Source organism: Penicillium samsonianum (genome assembly GCF_028829775.1).
Source record: "Penicillium samsonianum strain IBT 33392 chromosome Unknown utg000005l_segment0_segment0, whole genome shotgun sequence".
Lineage (NCBI taxonomy): Eukaryota > Fungi > Ascomycota > Eurotiomycetes > Eurotiales > Aspergillaceae > Penicillium > Penicillium samsonianum.
Window position 1 is genome coordinate 3135871 of NW_026643263.1, and position 18673 is coordinate 3154543.

Genomic DNA, 18673 nt, shown 5'->3' on the forward strand with positions numbered 1-18673 from the left:
TCAAAGAATCTGCCTGGCCCGGGCCCCTGCCCAGATGGCGTTCCAAGGTTGGACTCCGCTTCTTCCGGCGTCAAATGGCATTGTTCGTTTTCAACCTTGGAATAGATGCAACATTGTGGAGGGTATACCATGGCACATGGCTTTGGCCATTTTCGGTTACCATTGCTCTGTGTACTATTTATGTTCTTCCTGGGCTCTAGTAGGTAGGTCTGATTAGAGTAGAAGCCTATAGTTGCGGAGCCTTTGATAGCAAACACAACTTGCGGCCTCGAGCATAGTGCAGAGCCGAGGTACTGACTGTTATATTTACATTCAACTTGGGATAATAAGGTTGGAAGTAACCTGAATTCCTAGGTACCTAAGGTATGGATTGGGTGGATACAAAAGCCACAACAGCCCGATGAGCGAGAGCGAGGGGCAAAGTGACCTCATTGGCATTTTGTCGATCGGTTAAGAACACACTCTCCCAGGGCCTCTTATTATTTTTACCTAAAGATAACCTTCGAATATCCCACATCCTGGCAAACTGTTGGTCTATTCACTCTTGTATGTCTGCTCATCCTCAATTATGGATCTCTGCTAACTAGTCCAGCCATAGACTAGCGCTCCCCCACCATCGACCTTGGCCGTACACAGCCACCGATGCAAACATCCCCCCAATTATTCATTTGAGCCACACCATCCCTCTTTAGCCCCGGATTTGGCACGGATAGGATAGCTTCGACATCGATTGTGAATTGTCGATACCCTTGAATTGGATCCCGGACTCACCGATCTACCTTACCCCGCCGTTTCTCCGCTACCATGTCGACGAGCCCCGTGGATGTGAAGCTGCCTCAGCGGTCTGGTACCGTGAACAGCACCCTCACTCGTCGTACTTCCATGAGTGACGATGAGGCTATCCCCGACACTGATAGCAGTGAGGTATGTATCCGTGATGTCCTCGAAGAAAAGGAGTAGCTTGGACTGACAGTTTGCTTGTTTTTAGACTACCAATCTCCTGCTTGAGCGTCTCCGAGCCTGGAAGCATATGTGCGGATATCTCGAGGATTACTTCTCTGCTACAGCCAAAGTGCAGAAGTCCCAGTCCAAGGATTACGAGAAGATCTTGAAGGTCAGTGTTCACTCCTATGAGCTGGTGTAACTGGGACTGACAAAGAATGGGAACAGTCCGTGAACGAACCGCTCAAGGAGGGCCACCACTTCAGTTCCAGCGCAGGCGGCGTGGCTGGTATGTTTGAGAATATCCGCAACAACACCCAGGGCATGGTTACCATGTACCTGGAAGGCGAAAAGAACCTGAAGATGGCCGTGCTCCCCACCCTCGAGCGTCTCCACAAAGAGATCAAGAACAAGTCCAAGGAGCTGAGCGCCGGTGCCACGAAGGGAGCCAAGGCCGTCGAAAAGGCGCGCGGCCTGACCCAGAAGCACATCGAGCTCCTAGGCCAGAACTCCGCTACTTTTGACGCCGCCGCCTCCGGCAAGATCGAGCAGCAGAACGACCCCTACCTCCTCAAGCGCGGTATCAACCACCGCCTTAACAACCAAGTGAACGAGGAGAACAACCACCGCCAAGATATCCTCGCCGTTCAGAACTCCTTCCAGCAGTTCGAAGCACACGTCCTGCAGACCGTGCAAGGCACCCTGGAGCAATTCCACTTGCACATGGGCGGACAACTCGAGCGCCAGCGAGCCATGTACGCCGACATCCTCGGCACCGCGCAGCGTATCCCACCAGACTTCGAATGGATCAACTTCTGCGTGCGCAACGACGCAGCCCTGGTCAACCCAGACTCGCCCCCACGCTCCTTCTCCAGCATCACCTTCCCGAATATGGAGCACCGCTCCACACAGCCGCTGATCGAGGGCTCTCTCGAGCGTCGCTCGCGCGCCCTGATCAAGGGCTACAGCACGGGATACTACGTCGTCACGCCGGCCCACTATCTGCACGAGTTCAAGGACAACGACGACTTCCGCCGCGACCCCTCCCCCGAGCTCTCGCTGTACCTACCGGACTGCGTCGTCGGCGCCATTGACGGCGTAAAGTTCAACGTGAAGGGCAAGGACGTTTCCAGCGGCAAAATCGGTAATGCTTTCCACACAAACACCGAGCTCAGCTTCAAGGCCCACACCCCCAATGACGCGGAGAAGTGGTGGTCCGTTATCAAGGATGCTACCCGCGGTCCGGCGCTGGTTGCTGCTGCTGCTGCGGTGCCGACGCTCGCTTCTCCCACGGCGATGTCACCCGCCGCTATCTCGCCTGCTGGCTCTGCTAGCCCCTCCCGCAGCGTGTCCGGCCAGAACCAGCCGCCGCCGCCCACCTACGCCGAGAAGGAGATGGAGAAGACCCAGGCTTCTCAGGCTACTGCTGCTACCCCCGTTGCTGCTTCCCCTGCTGCTGCTACCCCGACTGTGGGAATCAGCCGCACAGCCAGCACGGCTAGCCACTTCCACACCTCGCCCGGTGGCTCCGCTGTGGAGAAGTCAGAGAAGTCGTGAGATGATGGGTTTTTTTTCGTCGTTCTCGTTTAGGCATATATTTTTTGAGCTCTTTTGGTTCTCTGGACTTGCATTACCCACGCACATACTTGAATAGCGCATGTGCATCTCATCCGTTGATTAGGGTGTAGCGTTCATTCATCCATCCGGAGAGCGAAGCATGCCTTGGTCAACTGGATATATACCTCTTAATGAATTTCTTTTCACATTAAAAATGCAAGAGTCAGATATCAACGCTAATTGGATCGAAGATCCTTGGACTATCAAATACACAAAGCGGGTGGAGTTATGTCGTCAAATCATATCATAGCCTATGCTGGAGATACACACACGGGCATTGGCTAGCTAGGTAATCCCAGCATAAATTGCTGCATACATTTTGAAAATCTTTTCCCAATATCAGAAATCCTCAGGACTCTCCAGATCATCCAGCTTCTCACCGAGGAAGCGTCCTAGCGCGGCGCATTTAGATTCCAACGCAAGCAAGACAGCAGGCGAGGCGGAGAGGTTCAAGCTAGCCAAACGCGCAAGGTCGGCGCTGCGGTCGATCTCAAACTGCGGGTCTTGGTGACCATTGTGAGGCGGGTTCGGAGACGCAACCACGGCAGCCAGTGTGCGCGAGATATCACCCTGTGAGCCCTCAGGCGTAGAAGTTCCATTACCAGCATCAAAGATGCCGTTATCAGCTGCGAGAGAGTCGGCGTTGGTGCCGCCGTTTGGCTCCGGTGCGTCTAGTGTGGATGGGCCGACGGCGGCCACGAGGACTTTATCTGCGATCCGGGTTACCACGGCGACGGAGTCGTCAAGTTCGAAGACGATCGAGCCTACGTCACCTAGTGACATCGACTTGGCAGTCACGTAGGATGAGGGATGGCTGGCTGGGTTGACGCCCGTCAGGTTGCCACTTGAGGCTGTCTTGGCGTAGCATGTGTAAGCGGCACCGTAGGTAGCGCTGAGGTTGCGCAATTGGCGCGAGGAGAGGGAGGAGCCGTAGGCGAAGACGGCGCCATTTGTTGCGAAGACACTATAAAGAGATGCGGTCATTAGGTGGATCTTGCGATGGAAGTGCAGCTGGCATACATGATCGTTGTGATCTCCGGCGGGGACAGGTTGTCTTCCAAGAGGTCGCTTAGCGCCTCCGCGTCCAACATCTTGATATCGGGAAGACCGGGAATCATGGTGTTGGTGTTGATATCGGTGTCCTGGCCTATCGAAGGCGTGTATTCCTCCACCTGGATCTCGGGTTCCTCCTGCAGTGATACACAATCTGCCTCTGCAATGCAATCTATTGGTGGTGTCCACGAGCAGTCTTCCGGGAAAAAGAAGCAGTTGTCGCGATAGTCCTCGTCGTCGTGATCGTATTCGATTGGCTCGTCAGAGTAGTCCAATAAGTTTTGGGCACACTTTGTCTCGTTACGGGCCCAGTAAGGCAGGAAAGTCGGTTCGAGGGGAGGCTGGGAGATAGGTATGGATAGAGTTGTCGAGGAGCAATCGGATATTGAATCAGAGAAGTCGGGAACTGGAGGAGGTTCGCATTCAGCCATCTTCACACCCATGGATACAGATTCGGCACGCAGCGATTACGTGGCGTTTGTTTATTCCCCACAAAAAGGGTAAAATCAATGAACAGAGGGCACGAGGGAAGCAGGTAATGTTCTCATAGCACGGGCTTGGCCAGGTAGGTGACGGGGAATGAGGGGAACACGCAGCGTTTCGGAACCGTTGAGCTCAATGCGCATCCGGGCCTCTGGTCCAAATGGAAAGTCACGATAGTTCCAATCGCGTCCGGTAGTACACAGGAAGAAGCCAGGGAAGCAGAGCTTTATGAGGCCCGGTACGACCAGCAGGTGTCATGAGGTGTGTGAGGCGGCTCCGCAATGGGAGCACGAGCATCCCGATCGGGTAAATATGGACGAAGCGTGCACATGAGCAGAGACTTGATTGGGAGAAGAAGAGGGGGAGGATATGTGAAAACCGAGAGCTAAGCGCGGCAGTATAGGAAAGTCGAAAATTAAAGAAAAGAGACGGGATGCGACACGAAGCCGGTGCGAGAATGGAGGCCAATGGTAGGAAAGGGATCAACCGCGAGCGGGGGAGAGAGTTTGGAGGATCATGCAAGAGGATTTCCACGAACCTGGTCTATGCGAAATGGGTAAACCGGGAAAATCGAGGGATTCGAGGGATTCGAGGGATTCGGGGGGTTTGGGGGGTTTTGGACTTCGGAGGTTGAGTTGGGAGGAGAAGAGGAATTGGAGATCAACATCCCGTTGATGTGGAGTTCCCGCATGACGTTTTAACACCCCGAGGTAGTTAGTTATACAGCTGCATACATATGTACCTAATAGTGTATCCTATGTGTAATATTATTGTCTAATTCGAAATCAGGCAATTTCAACGTTCCTATATTCCAGAATATTCCATCCTTACCTATATTACCTATATCATCAAATGTTTATTTCAACCTATATATATGGGTTCATTGTAGTTCTGTTTCAGATTAACCATACATACTACTATGTAGGCGCAGCCTAGAAGTATTAAGAGCGATAGACTAACTTATAGAATCTAATTGATCTCAGTTCATTACAATATACTCCTAATTCTATACGTTATAAGAGCTATAACTAGTTATTGTACAACGTCATGTGCCCCACACTCTCCTCACGGCTGACAAAAAGCTCTTGAGGTTTTACCCCTCCACCCTCTTCCCCCAATGTTCGCTCGTCTTTTCCCTGGGGTCCTCAAACAAAGATTCTTTGTACCAATCAGTAGGCTCAATTCATATTCAGATGATGGTCCGATTATTGACAAGTTAGCAGGATCCCTAGCAACCATGGCTTCCGATACCTCCACCTATAAGCTCAACCGTTCGTGGACCATACTTCAATCTCTTTCGACACAACCACTAACACAATGAGGACATTATAGACACGATGATCCGGGTCAAAGATCCGCAGCGATCGGTGGATTTTTACAAGTTCCTTGGTCTGAACTTGGTCAACACGATTGACATGCCCGAATGGAAGTTCTGCAACTACTTCCTGGCGTATGATGGCCCCGCCTCTCTCCAGGGTAACCGTCACTGGACCGATCGCAATGCCGTTCTGGAATTGACTCACAACTACGGCACTGAGAACGACCCCAGCTACAGCGTGGTGAACGGAAACACAGAGCCGCACCGGGGCTTCGGTCACATTGCCATCTCGGTTGACAATATTGAAGCCGCCTGCAAGCGCATTGAAGATGCTGGCTACCCCTTCCAGAAAAAATTGACCGAAGGCCGTATGCGACACATCGCCTTCGCCAAGGATCCCGACGGATACTGGGTTGAGATCATTCGTCGCGCCGATGAGGATCTCAGCACCACCACCGACCCGGGTAGCTACCGACTGAATCACACCATGCTGCGCGTGAAGGATGCCGAAGCCAGCCTGAAGTTCTACCAGGAATCCATGGGCATGACTTTGGTCCGCACCATTGAGAACCCAGAGAACAAGTTCAACTTGTATTTCCTGGGGTATCCTGCGTCCAACCCAGAAATTAAGGAGGGCAGCAAGAATGGAGTGGCAGAGTGGGAAGGTCTGCTAGAGTTGACCTGGAACTATGGCACTGAGAAGCAGGAGGGCCCTGTCTACCACAACGGCAACACTGAGCCCCAGGGTTTCGGTCATATCTGTAAGTGATTACACGACTTCTAATCATTTTTTCGGTTGCTAATTTGAATTAGGTATCTCTGTTGACGACCTCCCGGCTGCGTGCGACCGTTTCGAGTCTCTGAAGGTGAACTTTAAGAAGCGCCTGACTGACGGGCGGATGCACAACATCGCATTTATTCTGGATCCCGATGGATATTGGATTGAGGTGGTGCAGAACCAGGGAATCAAGCGCACTGGAGACTGGTAGTACATAGAAATACTGTACAAGCCCCAATACATGTATATACAATGTCCGAATTTGAAAATGCAGTCACTTGACCCGTGGACCAAGGCTTTGCTTATTTCCCCCCACCATTTCATAGGCCAGCTGTGGTGGGTGGACCCTCCCCCGCCCCCAGAACATTTTGATCTCGGAGGAAGACAACCCTTTCGCGATTTATAAATCTCCCTTTTTCACCTAGGCAATGGTTTGACAATGAGAATTTCGAGAATCTCGGCCCTTGACGCCGGATGAATTAATGTGATCTCGCCCATTTCGTCTTATTTGCGGGGATTCATCGCCACACACCACTCGAGCCACAACCCCAGGCTTCAGCATCTGGAAGAATCGTCGAGGACGTGCTCTCAAGTTTATAAACGATGTCGCCTGATCCAGAGAAAACGAAAAAGGCACCCCGTAAACATGTCACCACCGCCTGTGTGCCATGTCGGGAGAGCAAAATCAGGGTATGTGCTCTGAGCTTGGAGGCAAAAAGCTTAAATGGCTTCAAATTATCTAATGTGTTACTTGCTACCAGTGTGATGGAGCTACTCCGCACTGCCAGAATTGTCAGCGCAAGGGGAAAGAATGCAAATACCAACATGGAGATGACAAGCGCAAGTAAGTACGGCCTTATTCACTGTTCAGAAGTGTCCAAGTGACGAAGCAGCTTTTATATGCATACACCACTTAATGTTCAAAGGCTAATATGAACTAGAGTGTCTCTTCGAGCATCAACGGAGCTGTTCTCTGCCCGAATTGACCAACTTTGTCATTTCATCCAGGAGCAGGGGCTGGAGCCACCGCCAATGAATCCAGAGGATGAGGCTGGCATGAACAGGGTTTTAGATACCCTCCAGATCCCGCGTGGATTCCCTCAAGTCTCAGCAGTGGCCGATGAAAAGCGACCATCGGTTGAGCCAACAGCCTCGGGGGGCTCGAGCAAATCTCCCTCCCAAGATCCGCCTACTGTAAATCCCAAGGGACAATCCCCGAGTACCAATTTGGTTGCTTCTGGGGCATCCCCAGCGCAAGATACTGCGTCTAGTGGAAAAGGCCCGTCACCTGAGGGCTGGAATCCCTTTGGAATGGTACCAGGCGCTTCCGACAATCAAAACTTTGTGCATTGGGGCTTCACTTTGCCAACAGCTGAAAGTCTGGACACGATTTACGCCAATCTCAACGGAGGGCCGAGGGCCCCTGCAATGCCTAGAATGCCCGTCAACACCGAATTGAGCCCGGACAGCTACCAGCTTGGCATGGACATGGCCCAACTGCCGGGGGTTTTGCTAGGCCAGCTACCCTATGACGGAGAAAATGACTCGGACAGCGGCGAAGAGGACGAGGCTGAAAATGACGTTATTGAGCAATTGTCGCACCGAATTGGCACTTTGAAAATTGCGGGTGATGGGCATCTGCGATTCTACGGTGCTACGTCCAACCTCAATTTGGTGGACGTGTCTGCGACACAGCAGCGGCAGCGACCAGACGCGCGGACTGTGCGCCACGATGGTCAGGATATTCTGAATCACCTCCGGGTTGGTCAACCTGTTGATCAAGCCCTGGAGGATCATCTTGTGGAGCTATACTTCACCTGGCAAAACCCCAGTACATACATTGTCGACAAAGAGATGTTCATGACGGCGCGAACTAAATGGCGCAACGAATTGGATGATACTCCATTCTATTCGGAGGTTTTAACTAACGCAATGTGAGTTCACCCTCATTTTCCGGTTCTTAAAAGATTTACTGACTTGTTGCAGGTGTGCGATCGGGAGTGCCTTTGAGGCGCGCTATCACCCCACTTTCATCACTTTCCCCAAGTCTCTCTCTGAATTCTTCGCAGACCGTGCTAAGGCCCTTCTCGAAATTGAACTCGATTCTCCTTGTGTTGCTACTGTTCAGGCCCTCGTCATTATGAGCTCCCACGAAGGCGCATCAAATCGCGATGCTCGAGGTTGGCTGTATAGCGGTAAGTATATATCTTGGAGATGGGAAACTATAAACGCTCATTGCCTAATTAATCTATAGGAATGTCTATGCGGCTTGCTTTCGATCTTGGTTTACACTTAGATATGACGGCGTACGTCAACAAGGGCGAAATCACCCAGTTCGAGGCTGATGTACGCCGTGCCACTTTTTGGGGAAGCTATGTCGCAGATCAGTGAGTTTTCGCACCTTTTTTATACTATGCATATCTCTAACTTTACATGTAACTAGTTTCTGGGGCTTCTACTTGGGTCGCCCATTCCGCATGAACGCTGGAGACATAGGTGTTCCAAAACCTGGCTCTGCTCTTTGTCCTGAAAGGGAAGAAAACTGGCATCCATACGGCCATCAAGCTGCTCATGTGCTATCTCAGAACGGCCTGAGGAATCCCATGGAGCTAATATGCAGGCAATTTGTTGTTCTATGGGAGATGATCTCCCCAGTTGGTCATATTTTGTATGTGTCTTTTGCATGTTATTGAGTACAATGCTAACATGCTTTTAGGTATGGATGTTCCGACATCTCTCGGCACGACTTGCAAAGAATCTGCTATCAAGTGACGGAAGATTTGTTCGCCTGGAAAGCAAATCTTCCTTCTAGCCTTCAGATTGATCTGAATGATGATACATCGCCAATATTGCCTCATTTGATGATGCTCCAGTAAGTTTATTCCAGTACAATAGCCACCCGGGATCATACTAACAATCTCTTGCAGCATGCAATACCACCAGATCATCATTTTCTTCCACCGCCCATGGCTCTCGAAAAGCTATATTCAGCCCCGTAGCCCTCGTCAAGGGCCCGGGTATCACCACGCACGGCGCATGTGCGTGGAGTCAGCCACCGCCATCGCACGACTACTCCAACTCTTCGAGAAGCACTACACCTTCCGCCGCATGAACAACCAAGTGGTAGCGATAATCTTCAGTGCAGCGCTCATGCTTCTTTTCGTAACAGTATCGAGCTCCCCAATGAGTCCGGGAAAACAGGGTGACAGCCCGACACACCCCCGGAGCACGGAAATGGTAGCATATCTCAATCTGTGCTTCCGCGCTCTTGATGAACTGGGCCAATCATTCGACAATGCCAAGCGCACCCGCGACTACCTTGTTACCCTCCAACGACGTTGGCAAGCAAACATGCGCCGACCCGGCTCCGCGACGAAACGCCAAAACAGCAGTGCTAACTTGGCGTCGCAGGGCTCACAGAAGCCGTCAATGCAGCATATCCGTGCTGCCAACTCTCAGGGAATAGATGGTTCGCGGAAGAAATCTCGTTTATCTGTTTCAGGGGTACCTCCCAATATGCAGTCAACAGCACCTGTGACGACCAACCAACACTCCCGCCTCTCTCAGCAAACCATGCCTCCTCATCAACAATATCACCAGGAAAGCTCTTATCAACAACAAGCGCCCTTCCCCGTTCCAGTTCCCGATTCCCAGCTAGGTGATCTAGACTGGATCCCCAACTCAGACATGCGTCTTTTGTCCGAGACTCAAAATGGCAACGCACTAAATGGCTTGGGCCAGATTCCTTCTCCTCCCTTCCCCGAGGACCCCAGCATGCTCTCCTCAGACATCGGGGACATTGATGGATGGTGGGCTTCGGAAAACTATACGAGGACCTCAATGCCGCCATGAAATCATAGTTGGGTGACTATTCACATTGTTCTTTGCTTTGTTTCTTTGAATTACCGACAGCATTGTAGAGAGTACACAATCCATCGAGTCTGTCAAATTTGAGCTACCTGGATGAGATAGAGTGAACATCCTATGATCAAATGATATACACCACACCAGGTAGTGGAAGGCGTTCACATAAATGTACCATTATTTCCACATTTCACAACAGGGAGCTTTCTGAATTCTTTCTTATATTCATTGCAATACATTTTAATCTATATCCTCCATTGTTCCTTCGAAGAAGTCCTTAAACCAGTCACCCACTTCCTCTCCTGCATTATTACCAGTACCCTGGACCTGAGATAAAGTAACCCTCCGCTCCCCAACTCCCTTCTCCCTCCCCCAAAAGCAAGCCCGCCGCATAGCAGAGACCATCTCATCAGCCTGTCTAGCAAGAACCGTAGACCCATGACCCCCCTCTCTAGGCTTCTGCTTCATCTCGATCGCAGACGAAGAGAGAGAATCCGAACCTAAATTAACACCATCCTCTCTCGAGAACACCCGGACCCAAGGCAAAGCCATCTCCAACCGCCCAATCCCATCTCCAGGCCCAGACCACGTATCCCCACTAAGCCCATAATCCAGACCATACGGCGGCCAGCGCGAAAGTGCCTTCCGACGCCGGGTAACAGTAGTACCAATACCATCGACGTCGTCGGAATCCATATCCGGATACACATCCCAGCTCGACCCGTCCGATGCTGCGTGTTGCTCCGCGGCTGTCGTGCTCCGCGTCTCCTTCAGCACGGGGACGGGATACTCCGGTCCCGTAAGATACTGCGGGAATGTGCGCGGCACGTCCCGGCCTGCGGAGCGAAGGAACAGGATTGGCGAGGCGAAGGAGTCGAAGCAGCGCTCTGGGGTTGAGAAGAATCTTGAGCGGGCTTGGAGGAGGGGGACTAGGTCTGGCGGTGCTGGGGTCTTTTTTCGTGGTTGGCGCTTGTGTTTGGATGTTTTTGTTGAGCGTGGAATGGTATTCTCACTACCACCTGGTCCTGTTTTGGGGGTTGTGATACTGCTCTCGCGCGTGCAGTACTCGTCCAAGCCGGGCCAGTCGCAAACGGGGTCTATGGCGGCGACAGCTTGGATGGATTGCGCTTCTGTCAGAGCTAGCATGAGAGCTAGAGAGCCTCCGACGTGTGTGCCGAAGATGGCTAGCTGGGATGGTTGGAGGTGGGTTTTGATCCAGTCGAATCCGGCCAGTGTGTCGTGGACTGGGGTTGGGTATTTGTAAGAGGTGAGTTGGGGGTTGCTTGATCCCAGGGTTTGGTCCGGGGCTTCAATTGGCTCTTGTGAAATAGAGCTTTTATCTGAAGATGGGGGAATATGTGTTTGGATCTCCCCGAGCCGGTAGTTGACTGTAACTACCAATGCAGATGCAGTAGATGCTAGGACATGCTGGGGTGAACCTGCTGCAGAGGCCAAGGTGCTGATATCGCCAGTCCTTTGGTGATCAACTTCAAAGTTTTCATGTTTTTGAGGTGCGTTCGTGTCATTTCCCTGAAACAAAGGTCCAGGCGGAAGGTAGAGGATTACATCTGGGCCCTCTGGAGATAGCCCCCTGGTGAGACCGGCTCAACGCGCTCGGTCGCGTAATTCTGGGGATGCAGTTAGCATGTATGACTAGGGTTCATTGGAAAAGTGATCTATTACATGAGAGAGATAGCCCCATTGTTTCCAATAGGAAGGGAAATTGTCTCATCTGTGCAATCGGATGAGACGGTCGAATATCGCGAGCTTTGGAAACACGCGACAGAAATGCGGGTAGCTCCTCTGCTGCGACGCAGTAAAAGGGCTATGCCGCGGGACGAGCAGATAATATTTCGCATAGCACTATTAGAGCATACACTTGATGTTTGATAAAACTTGTCAAGGATCGGGTTGTTGGCCTTGCTATCCGAAAATAGTTGATGCCTGAGTAATCTGGCCATCAATATGTGGGCTGTCAAAATGATATATTGGAAAAGGATCTCAATAATAGAACATAGAACACCCGAATGGCAATGATTCTTGCTCAAGACTGATATGTCTCATCTTGATAAAGTTCATTATAGTCTGGAGTGTTATAGCATTTTATTCTCTGCATCATTCTTCAACCCAACAGCCAAGTACTACGCTCTAATCATGCATGAATGTCAAATTTTTATCGCTCTACAATTTGAATAAAACAAAAATGCCGTATGAGTCGTGCACTAAATAGGCAGCTGACTGCTCCAAGAGTCCCTCCACGAATAAGGATCTCGCTGAGAGGTAGTCGCCGACGCCGCAGGGTCGTCCCGGTCCAGAGGAGCTTCAGTGTCATCCTCAGGCACAGGACGCACAACCTGTAAAGTCAACGTCGGATCCTTGGAGTACACCCGCAGGCCAACAACACAGACAGCATTCCACGGATCAACAGGAGGAACATTATGGTCCATCGATGGAGGGCGATTCTTCACATCCGCCTCGTCAGGAGGCATATCGAGATCACTGTCAAATTCGAACCCTTCTAGTAACTCAAGGTCAGCCGGGTCCAGGGCCTCTGTAGCAAAACGAACGTCTAGACTAGGACGTGGAGAGTCGGCTCCACGTCGCCAGCCACTGCTTGCGTGTCTTGCGTGCAGGCCCTGGCCGCCGTTGACATGGATGATCGGGACGGAACCGTTGACACGGCGGTCCCTGCTTTCGCTTGAGAAGCTTGCAGCGTCGATGGGAGACTCTTCTACTGGTTGCTCGGCCAGAATTTGGCCGGGAACAGAATCACGTTCGGGGTTAGGATCGTAGGAGCTGCCGCTGGGGGTGCAGCTCCCGTGCCTTGCTTCCATGCGCCCTTGTCTGGCATTTAGCTTCTGGTTGCGGATCCAGTCCTTCTGCATCTTTTTCTTAATCTCGTCGCGAAGCTTTCTTCGCTCGGCTGCCTTGAAACGCTGCTGCTCCTGCTTTTCTTGGTCTGTCTCGCCCACTAGTCCCTTTGCGTGTGCAAGGTCGTATGAAAGGCCGACTTGCACCAGTTTCTCTCTTCTCGTGGAGGCAACCTGGCGGACGATTTCCTCGGTAGAGTCTACGTCTTCGTGGCGGAAGGCTGTGATTTTCATCAGGACATGATAGCGACCCGGGTCAAGGTTAATCTCGGCGTTAACAGATCGGCCCATGAAATGGCTGCTATGACTGCGCACGAGATAATCTTGTTCTCCCTGCTTCTGCAAGCGGAACTTGAGGACGAAACTGTACTCGCCGGCTAGTCCTTTGAAATAACGGGTATCAAGCTGAACCTGTCAGCCACTGTACAAGAGCAGGAGGAAATGGCGCAAAACGAACCTGGGATAGGACAATGACTACCGGACCACTCCTAGTCACATCCATCATGAATTTAGTGCTGTGGTAATCAGCGGACCAGGGAACATTCAAGGTAGTCCATTGCTGGGTAATGGTCCATTCAAGTCCAAAAAGGCGAGTCCGGTCGAAGTGTTGGTATTTCCTGAGGAGGTCTTTATAAGAGATCCAGAAGAACTGGGCCAGGTTAGCATATTTAGTGAAAGCGCAATGGGTGAATACGTACACCATCGTTGCCAAATTTATGACCAAGAGTTTTCATCCACTCCGGTGTCCATTCTTTGGATCCATCACCCCAGGCACCGTGCCATTCTTTGCGACCCCATGGGTTCCTAGACGACGTGAGCTTTTCATTCATTTATCTTCGATTAGCACATCCATGCACATACCTCAGTCGCAGTAGCCGATGTCCATCAATCTCCCGGGCTTCCATGATGGAATAGGAGTGGCCCTCCGAGATACCTTTTCGATCCCTTGGTGGACCCCGGTACTTCGGATCTAGCCAGTTTGAAAACAGGCCCGTCCCGCAACCAAACAGGAATTCCTTATTGACCTTCATAAGTTCCTCGGTCCAGAAGCGGTCCTTGTTCAGGATGTTGCTGGATAAGACCTCAGATGTGACGCCTCCGGTGAGATCCTCGATAGCTTCACCAACAAATCCACCCTCGATCGCGGAATAGTCTCCGTGGGCCTTTGCGAAGGCTTTCTCAAGAAGGGGTAGCCAGATCTCATTGTCATCGACGCACTGTGCGAAGTACAGGGCCCGCGAGCCTGTCTGCCAGACTCGCCGGTATTCTTCCTCCGTATCAGTCCGAGTTATGTCGTCCCAGAGGGGTCGCTCTTCCACAGACTCATCATAGTCAGCAGCGCGGAGATATAGCTTGTCATCCACAATGCACTGCTGCCACTCGCCGTCTGAGTATTGAAATCAGCATGATTCCATGTTGATCAGACTCCAAGCACACGCTTACCTCGATGGAAAACAAACCCATAAATCCCGACCTCTTCATTGCGAGCAACACAAATCTTCCGTATCAGCTCCTCCTTGTTGCCCATAGTACAAAGCGCGGCCATGAGCCAGCAGTCCCCATCATATCCCTGGCGCACATCTGACGCGGTAGGCCCATTAACAAAGAACTGCGGATTCTCGAAAATTTCCTACATGAGAATCATTAGCAACCCACAATCCAATCGCCCCATGGCATATCGCTTTCGAACTAACAGTCACTCTCTTCACTCCCCGCGGTCTCATCTCCGTATTCGGTTTATCCAATCCATCGAGATAGTGTCTCCGACCAGACTTCAGGTCTAGCTCGATATCGAAGTGCGGGTCTGAGTATTTCTGATTCACACGCTCGCACTCCTTGACAATACGGTCGACAGATTTTTGACATTCCTGGCGCGCTTGTTCGTACGATTTGACAGCCTCGTGGCCCTGAATACGGCCGCTGGGCACATGCTTAGCCCGCGTCCGTGCATACGGATTGTCCGGTAGCACCGTGTATACTTTGCCCGGGTGCTTGGTGTTGAATTGTTCCCAGAACTGCTTGACGGATTCCTGGGGTGCTTGACAGCGTGGGCGGGGCGGTCGGCTGTTTGAGCGCGAGGAGCCTGGTCCTGCTACGGCATAGCCCATCTCGTCGTCGAACTCCATGGTTTGGGGGTCTCTAGGTTGGTATTCTTTGCTAGGTTGAGGTTGGTAGAGGTTGGTTGAGGTCTCTTTTTTTTTTCAGGGAGAAGCACAGCGGCGGGGATCTTTGGGCGGCTATTTCTCTTATATTCTTATATCGCACCAATCACTCCAAAATGGCGATCACTGATGAAAATAGAAAGACGGGGTTTGCTCTTCTAATAAGAGTTGGGAAGACATTCCCCAATCTCCCCCTCACACGGTCACTCCGGGCCGCGAACATAGCCTCAGCCTTCATTCCCTCGTATTGATTCGCTGGGCTTGGGCCTCTCCATAAAAGCGTTCGTCGTAAGGCTGCAGGTGCATTGGCCTAGGCGGGCGAATGAGCGAATCTGACAACACAGGGTGCTTTCGGCCCCCACCTCGCGTCTCAGCCCCCTTCCTATAACGGCCACGAAACGAATAAGCATGAATTCCGAGTCGTATTTAGACGATCTCGAGTAAGTTGAGAAAGTGAGAAAGCAAGGAATGAAGAAACTAAACTCGGATGAGATGCTCAGCGTGTCTCAGCCCACAGTTCTGTGGGGCGAAGTTCAGCTGACACGGGATGACTCTTGACCTGCTAGTAGTTCATGATCCCTATTAACCTGAGGCTGAAAAAGCTGAATATAATGGTACCGTCACATCATTTTTCATATCTGATTACAGGGTAGAAAGGGTATGTACGCCTGTTATTCAAGACTAAAGCACTTTGTATCCAGTAAGCCCGCCCTCCATATCACTCCCCATTGAACGCCGAAAGAGGAGAAAGAAAACATGCACTGAAACCATTCCCCACAGGGAACAAGATTACACAGAAAATGTGTGCAATCGTCAAACTAGTGTAAGCCGTTACTTGGACCACGTCCGGAGTAGAATGCGGTGCCGTTACGGAAGTACGGGTGGAGGCATGCCTGCTTGGCCGATAGTCGGTGTGCAGGGTCAAACTCGAGCAGAGACTCCAAGAGCTGACATCCAGCTTCCTCCAGTCCGGGAACGATCTCACCATCAGGGCGCTTCCACTTGGGGAATGTGGCTTTATAGTCAGGGAACGAGGTCACACCGGGCCAGATGTCTTCACCAGGCGTACCAAGGATGCTGCAATTTGTTAATACGGTTGAACACAGCACAGAACAGAACATAACTACACTTACCGGAAGATCTTGAAGATCTCGTCAATTTCAGAGTCACCGGGGAACAGAGGCTTGCGTGTACACATCTCTGCGAAAATAGCGCCCACCGACCACATATCAACACCCGTGGAGTACTGACGTCCACCCAGCAGAATCTCTGGAGAACGGTACCACAATGTGACAACCTGTAGATTATGTCAGTAAACGAAGAATTCTATCAATGGAATTGGAAATCCAATGCATACCTCGTGAGTGTAAGTGCGAAGGGGAACACCGAACGCTCTGGCAAGACCGAAATCGGCCAACTTCAGGTTGCCTTCACGGTTAATCAACAAGTTCTGGGGCTTCAAGTCACGGTGCAAAATTCGGTGGCTATGGCAGTATCGGATGCCCTCAACAAGCTGGGCCATGAATTTCTTGACAATTGCATCGCCCAGGCCCAGGGTTGTACCCGCCTTGAATCCATCGGGCAAAGGCTTCCCTCGTCCACCGTCGCTGACAGGCAAAGCCTCCATGTATTTCTTAAGGTCGAGATCGAGGAATTCGAAGACAAGGTACAGCTTGTGGCCATCGGCGTGAACAATGTTCAGCAGCTGGACAATGTTGGGGTCCTGCATCTCCTTAAGGAGGGAGATCTCGCGGATTGCAGTGCTGGGGACGCCCTCATCTTCGGCTTCGAGGCGAATCTTCTTAAGGGCAACGATACGGTTGGGGTGATTGAGTTCACGGGCCTTGTAGACCACACCGTAAGTGCCTACAGAGCATCGACGCGTGAGTTGGGCTGTAGGTAAGAATAGTCGCGTCGAAAGTACATACCTTCGCCAATTTTCTCAATTTTCTGATAGTTATCCATGGTGCCCGACATCCGATCTTTTTCTGCTGCTAATGAGATTAGCAATTTCAAAGCAAAAAAGGCTAGAATAAGGATTTGACACAGAATTGAGGATGTTGCCAAGAAGAATTTGTAGGGGAAGCAAGGAGAGGAGATAGTCACTACTTACATCCGAGGATGTTGATATGTGAGAACAGCTGGAGCAGCACGCTCTCCAAATTCCACCTGGAGATCTAAAAAAGTAATTTGTTGACGAAGTGATTGACGAAAGACAGTATTTCAATTGGTGGGGAGAGAAAGACACAAAACAAACAACCCCCGCGCCATCATAGGGCGGTGAAGCGCGTACCTTTTCTTTCCTAGCTTGACTTTCTCTCTGACTTCATCTCTTCACAATGGCCCAAATTAAGGGTCTGAGTGCTTATGATCGCCCTCCTGATCCAGTGAGACTTTGCTACAAGAAATATTCTAAAATTGCCTTGTCTGAAGTTGACAATGATCCGGGGATCCTCGACCTACAACGGATCGATCCCGACCAACTACTGCCCGACGGAGTGACGATCACGCAGTATATGTCCAGCCAGGATTTGCGATTGGCATTTGATGATTTTATTCGTGGAAGCCATGCTACAACAGAAGAGGATGCTCCTCTGACTGAGGATATTCCAGTATACGCTCATAAATCGATTTCCGGTTAGCATTGTATCGCCTCAATTTGGAACTGACCCAGCAGGACAAAGAGCCATGCCTGACCTCCTGACAGGTCTCCTGATGATTCCCGCCTTGTTCCCTCCTACTATGCAGATCGAACTGCTCTCTCGCCTATTGCACCGAGACTTACCCAACCCCGAGCATCAGACAAACCTACACCTGCACTACGATGTCACATACCCCGAAGAATCAGAAGACACTCGCATGCCCAAGTCGTTCTTCGCAGACGATCCCACTCGCGCTTTCCAGCCCAAGGATCCTCAGGTGCACAAGCCCTTGACGGTTCAACAGCTCTTAGAGAAAAAGCTGCGATGGGTGACATTAGGTGGACAGTACGACTGGACCGCCAAAGTATACCCATCTGGAACCCCGCCAGAGTTCCCGCCGGATATTGCAAAGGTGCTACGTGCGGCCTTCCCAGCAACATCCGCCCAGGCTGCCATTTTGAATTTCTATTCCGCCGGAGATACACTGAGCGTGCACCGGGACGTGAGTGAGGAGTGTGACGTAGGTTTGATCAGTGTTAGTTTTGGATGTGATGGATTGTTCTTGGCTAGCCATGACGATGGAAATGGTTGCGAGATCATTCGGCTTCGCTCAGGCGATACTGTCTATATGAACGGTAAATCGCGGTTCGCCTGGCACGGAGTCCCGAAGATTCTGCCCTCGACCTGCCCGAAATGGCTGGCCGACTGGCCATCATCTGGAGAGTCTGGCCCGGGAATGCCGCCTGGTCCGTACGAGATGTGGAAGGGTTGGATGTCTAGCAAACGGATCAACCTGAACGTTCGACAAATGACGACCACTCAGGCTTCCGAAGAGGAGCAGATCAGTGATCACGTTTGAAAATGGGAAATCCACATGTAACGTCCTCAGATTCTTTCCTTGGTCCGAACGTGGACAACATTCTATCGTGGCCTATTCAAGCACA

The 18673-nt window shown here is 51.3% G+C and overlaps 9 protein-coding genes across 9 annotated transcripts; 5 read left to right on the plus strand and 4 right to left on the minus strand.

Annotated features, from left to right (window-relative positions):
* Nucleotides 1–400: 400 nt before the first annotated feature.
* N7471_010085 (uncharacterized protein) lies at nt 401–718 on the plus strand (the record flags this gene model as incomplete). The annotated part of the gene is made up of 3 exons (XM_057282804.1): nt 401–441; nt 471–546; nt 599–718. The coding sequence occupies 3 exons, from the start codon at nt 401–403 to the stop codon at nt 716–718; spliced, it is 237 nt and encodes a 78-aa protein (XP_057133687.1).
* Nucleotides 719–804: 86 nt separating this feature from the next.
* N7471_010086 (PH domain protein) lies at nt 805–2499 on the plus strand (the record flags this gene model as incomplete). Its single annotated transcript, XM_057282805.1, has 3 exons — nt 805–924; nt 989–1114; nt 1171–2499. The coding sequence occupies 3 exons, from the start codon at nt 805–807 to the stop codon at nt 2497–2499; spliced, it is 1575 nt and encodes a 524-aa protein (XP_057133688.1).
* Nucleotides 2500–2898: 399 nt separating this feature from the next.
* N7471_010087 (uncharacterized protein) lies at nt 2899–4055 on the minus strand (the record flags this gene model as incomplete). The annotated part of the gene is made up of 2 exons (XM_057282806.1): nt 2899–3523; nt 3580–4055. 2 exons carry the CDS (start codon nt 4053–4055, stop codon nt 2899–2901), a joined length of 1101 nt encoding a protein of 366 aa, XP_057133689.1.
* Nucleotides 4056–5212: 1157 nt separating this feature from the next.
* Nucleotides 5213–6402, plus strand: N7471_010088 (lactoylglutathione lyase GLO1; the record flags this gene model as incomplete). Its single annotated transcript, XM_057282807.1, has 4 exons — nt 5213–5267; nt 5319–5366; nt 5428–6174; nt 6227–6402. The coding sequence occupies 4 exons, from the start codon at nt 5213–5215 to the stop codon at nt 6400–6402; spliced, it is 1026 nt and encodes a 341-aa protein (XP_057133690.1).
* Nucleotides 6403–6794: 392 nt separating this feature from the next.
* On the plus strand, nt 6795–10043 carry N7471_010089 (transcription factor domain-containing protein; the record flags this gene model as incomplete). The annotated part of the gene is made up of 8 exons (XM_057282808.1): nt 6795–6881; nt 6953–7035; nt 7133–8125; nt 8178–8386; nt 8446–8578; nt 8635–8859; nt 8908–9063; nt 9119–10043. 8 exons carry the CDS (start codon nt 6795–6797, stop codon nt 10041–10043), a joined length of 2811 nt encoding a protein of 936 aa, XP_057133691.1.
* A 252-nt stretch (nt 10044–10295) lies between these two features.
* On the minus strand, nt 10296–12016 carry N7471_010090 (uncharacterized protein; the record flags this gene model as incomplete). The annotated part of the gene is made up of 2 exons (XM_057282809.1): nt 10296–11646; nt 11739–12016. 2 exons carry the CDS (start codon nt 12014–12016, stop codon nt 10296–10298), a joined length of 1629 nt encoding a protein of 542 aa, XP_057133692.1.
* Nucleotides 12017–12277: 261 nt separating this feature from the next.
* On the minus strand, nt 12278–15051 carry N7471_010091 (uncharacterized protein; the record flags this gene model as incomplete). The annotated part of the gene is made up of 6 exons (XM_057282810.1): nt 12278–13330; nt 13383–13574; nt 13624–13729; nt 13787–14312; nt 14369–14555; nt 14620–15051. The coding sequence occupies 6 exons, from the start codon at nt 15049–15051 to the stop codon at nt 12278–12280; spliced, it is 2496 nt and encodes an 831-aa protein (XP_057133693.1).
* An 854-nt stretch (nt 15052–15905) lies between these two features.
* nimX (cyclin-dependent serine/threonine-protein kinase CDC28) lies at nt 15906–17064 on the minus strand (the record flags this gene model as incomplete). Its single annotated transcript, XM_057282811.1, has 4 exons — nt 15906–16164; nt 16221–16384; nt 16445–16953; nt 17016–17064. The coding sequence occupies 4 exons, from the start codon at nt 17062–17064 to the stop codon at nt 15906–15908; spliced, it is 981 nt and encodes a 326-aa protein (XP_057133694.1).
* Nucleotides 17065–17426: 362 nt separating this feature from the next.
* Nucleotides 17427–18588, plus strand: alkB (oxidoreductase, 2OG-Fe(II) oxygenase family; the record flags this gene model as incomplete). Its single annotated transcript, XM_057282812.1, has 2 exons — nt 17427–17724; nt 17795–18588. The coding sequence occupies 2 exons, from the start codon at nt 17427–17429 to the stop codon at nt 18586–18588; spliced, it is 1092 nt and encodes a 363-aa protein (XP_057133695.1).
* Between the last annotated feature and the right edge of the window lie 85 nt (nt 18589–18673).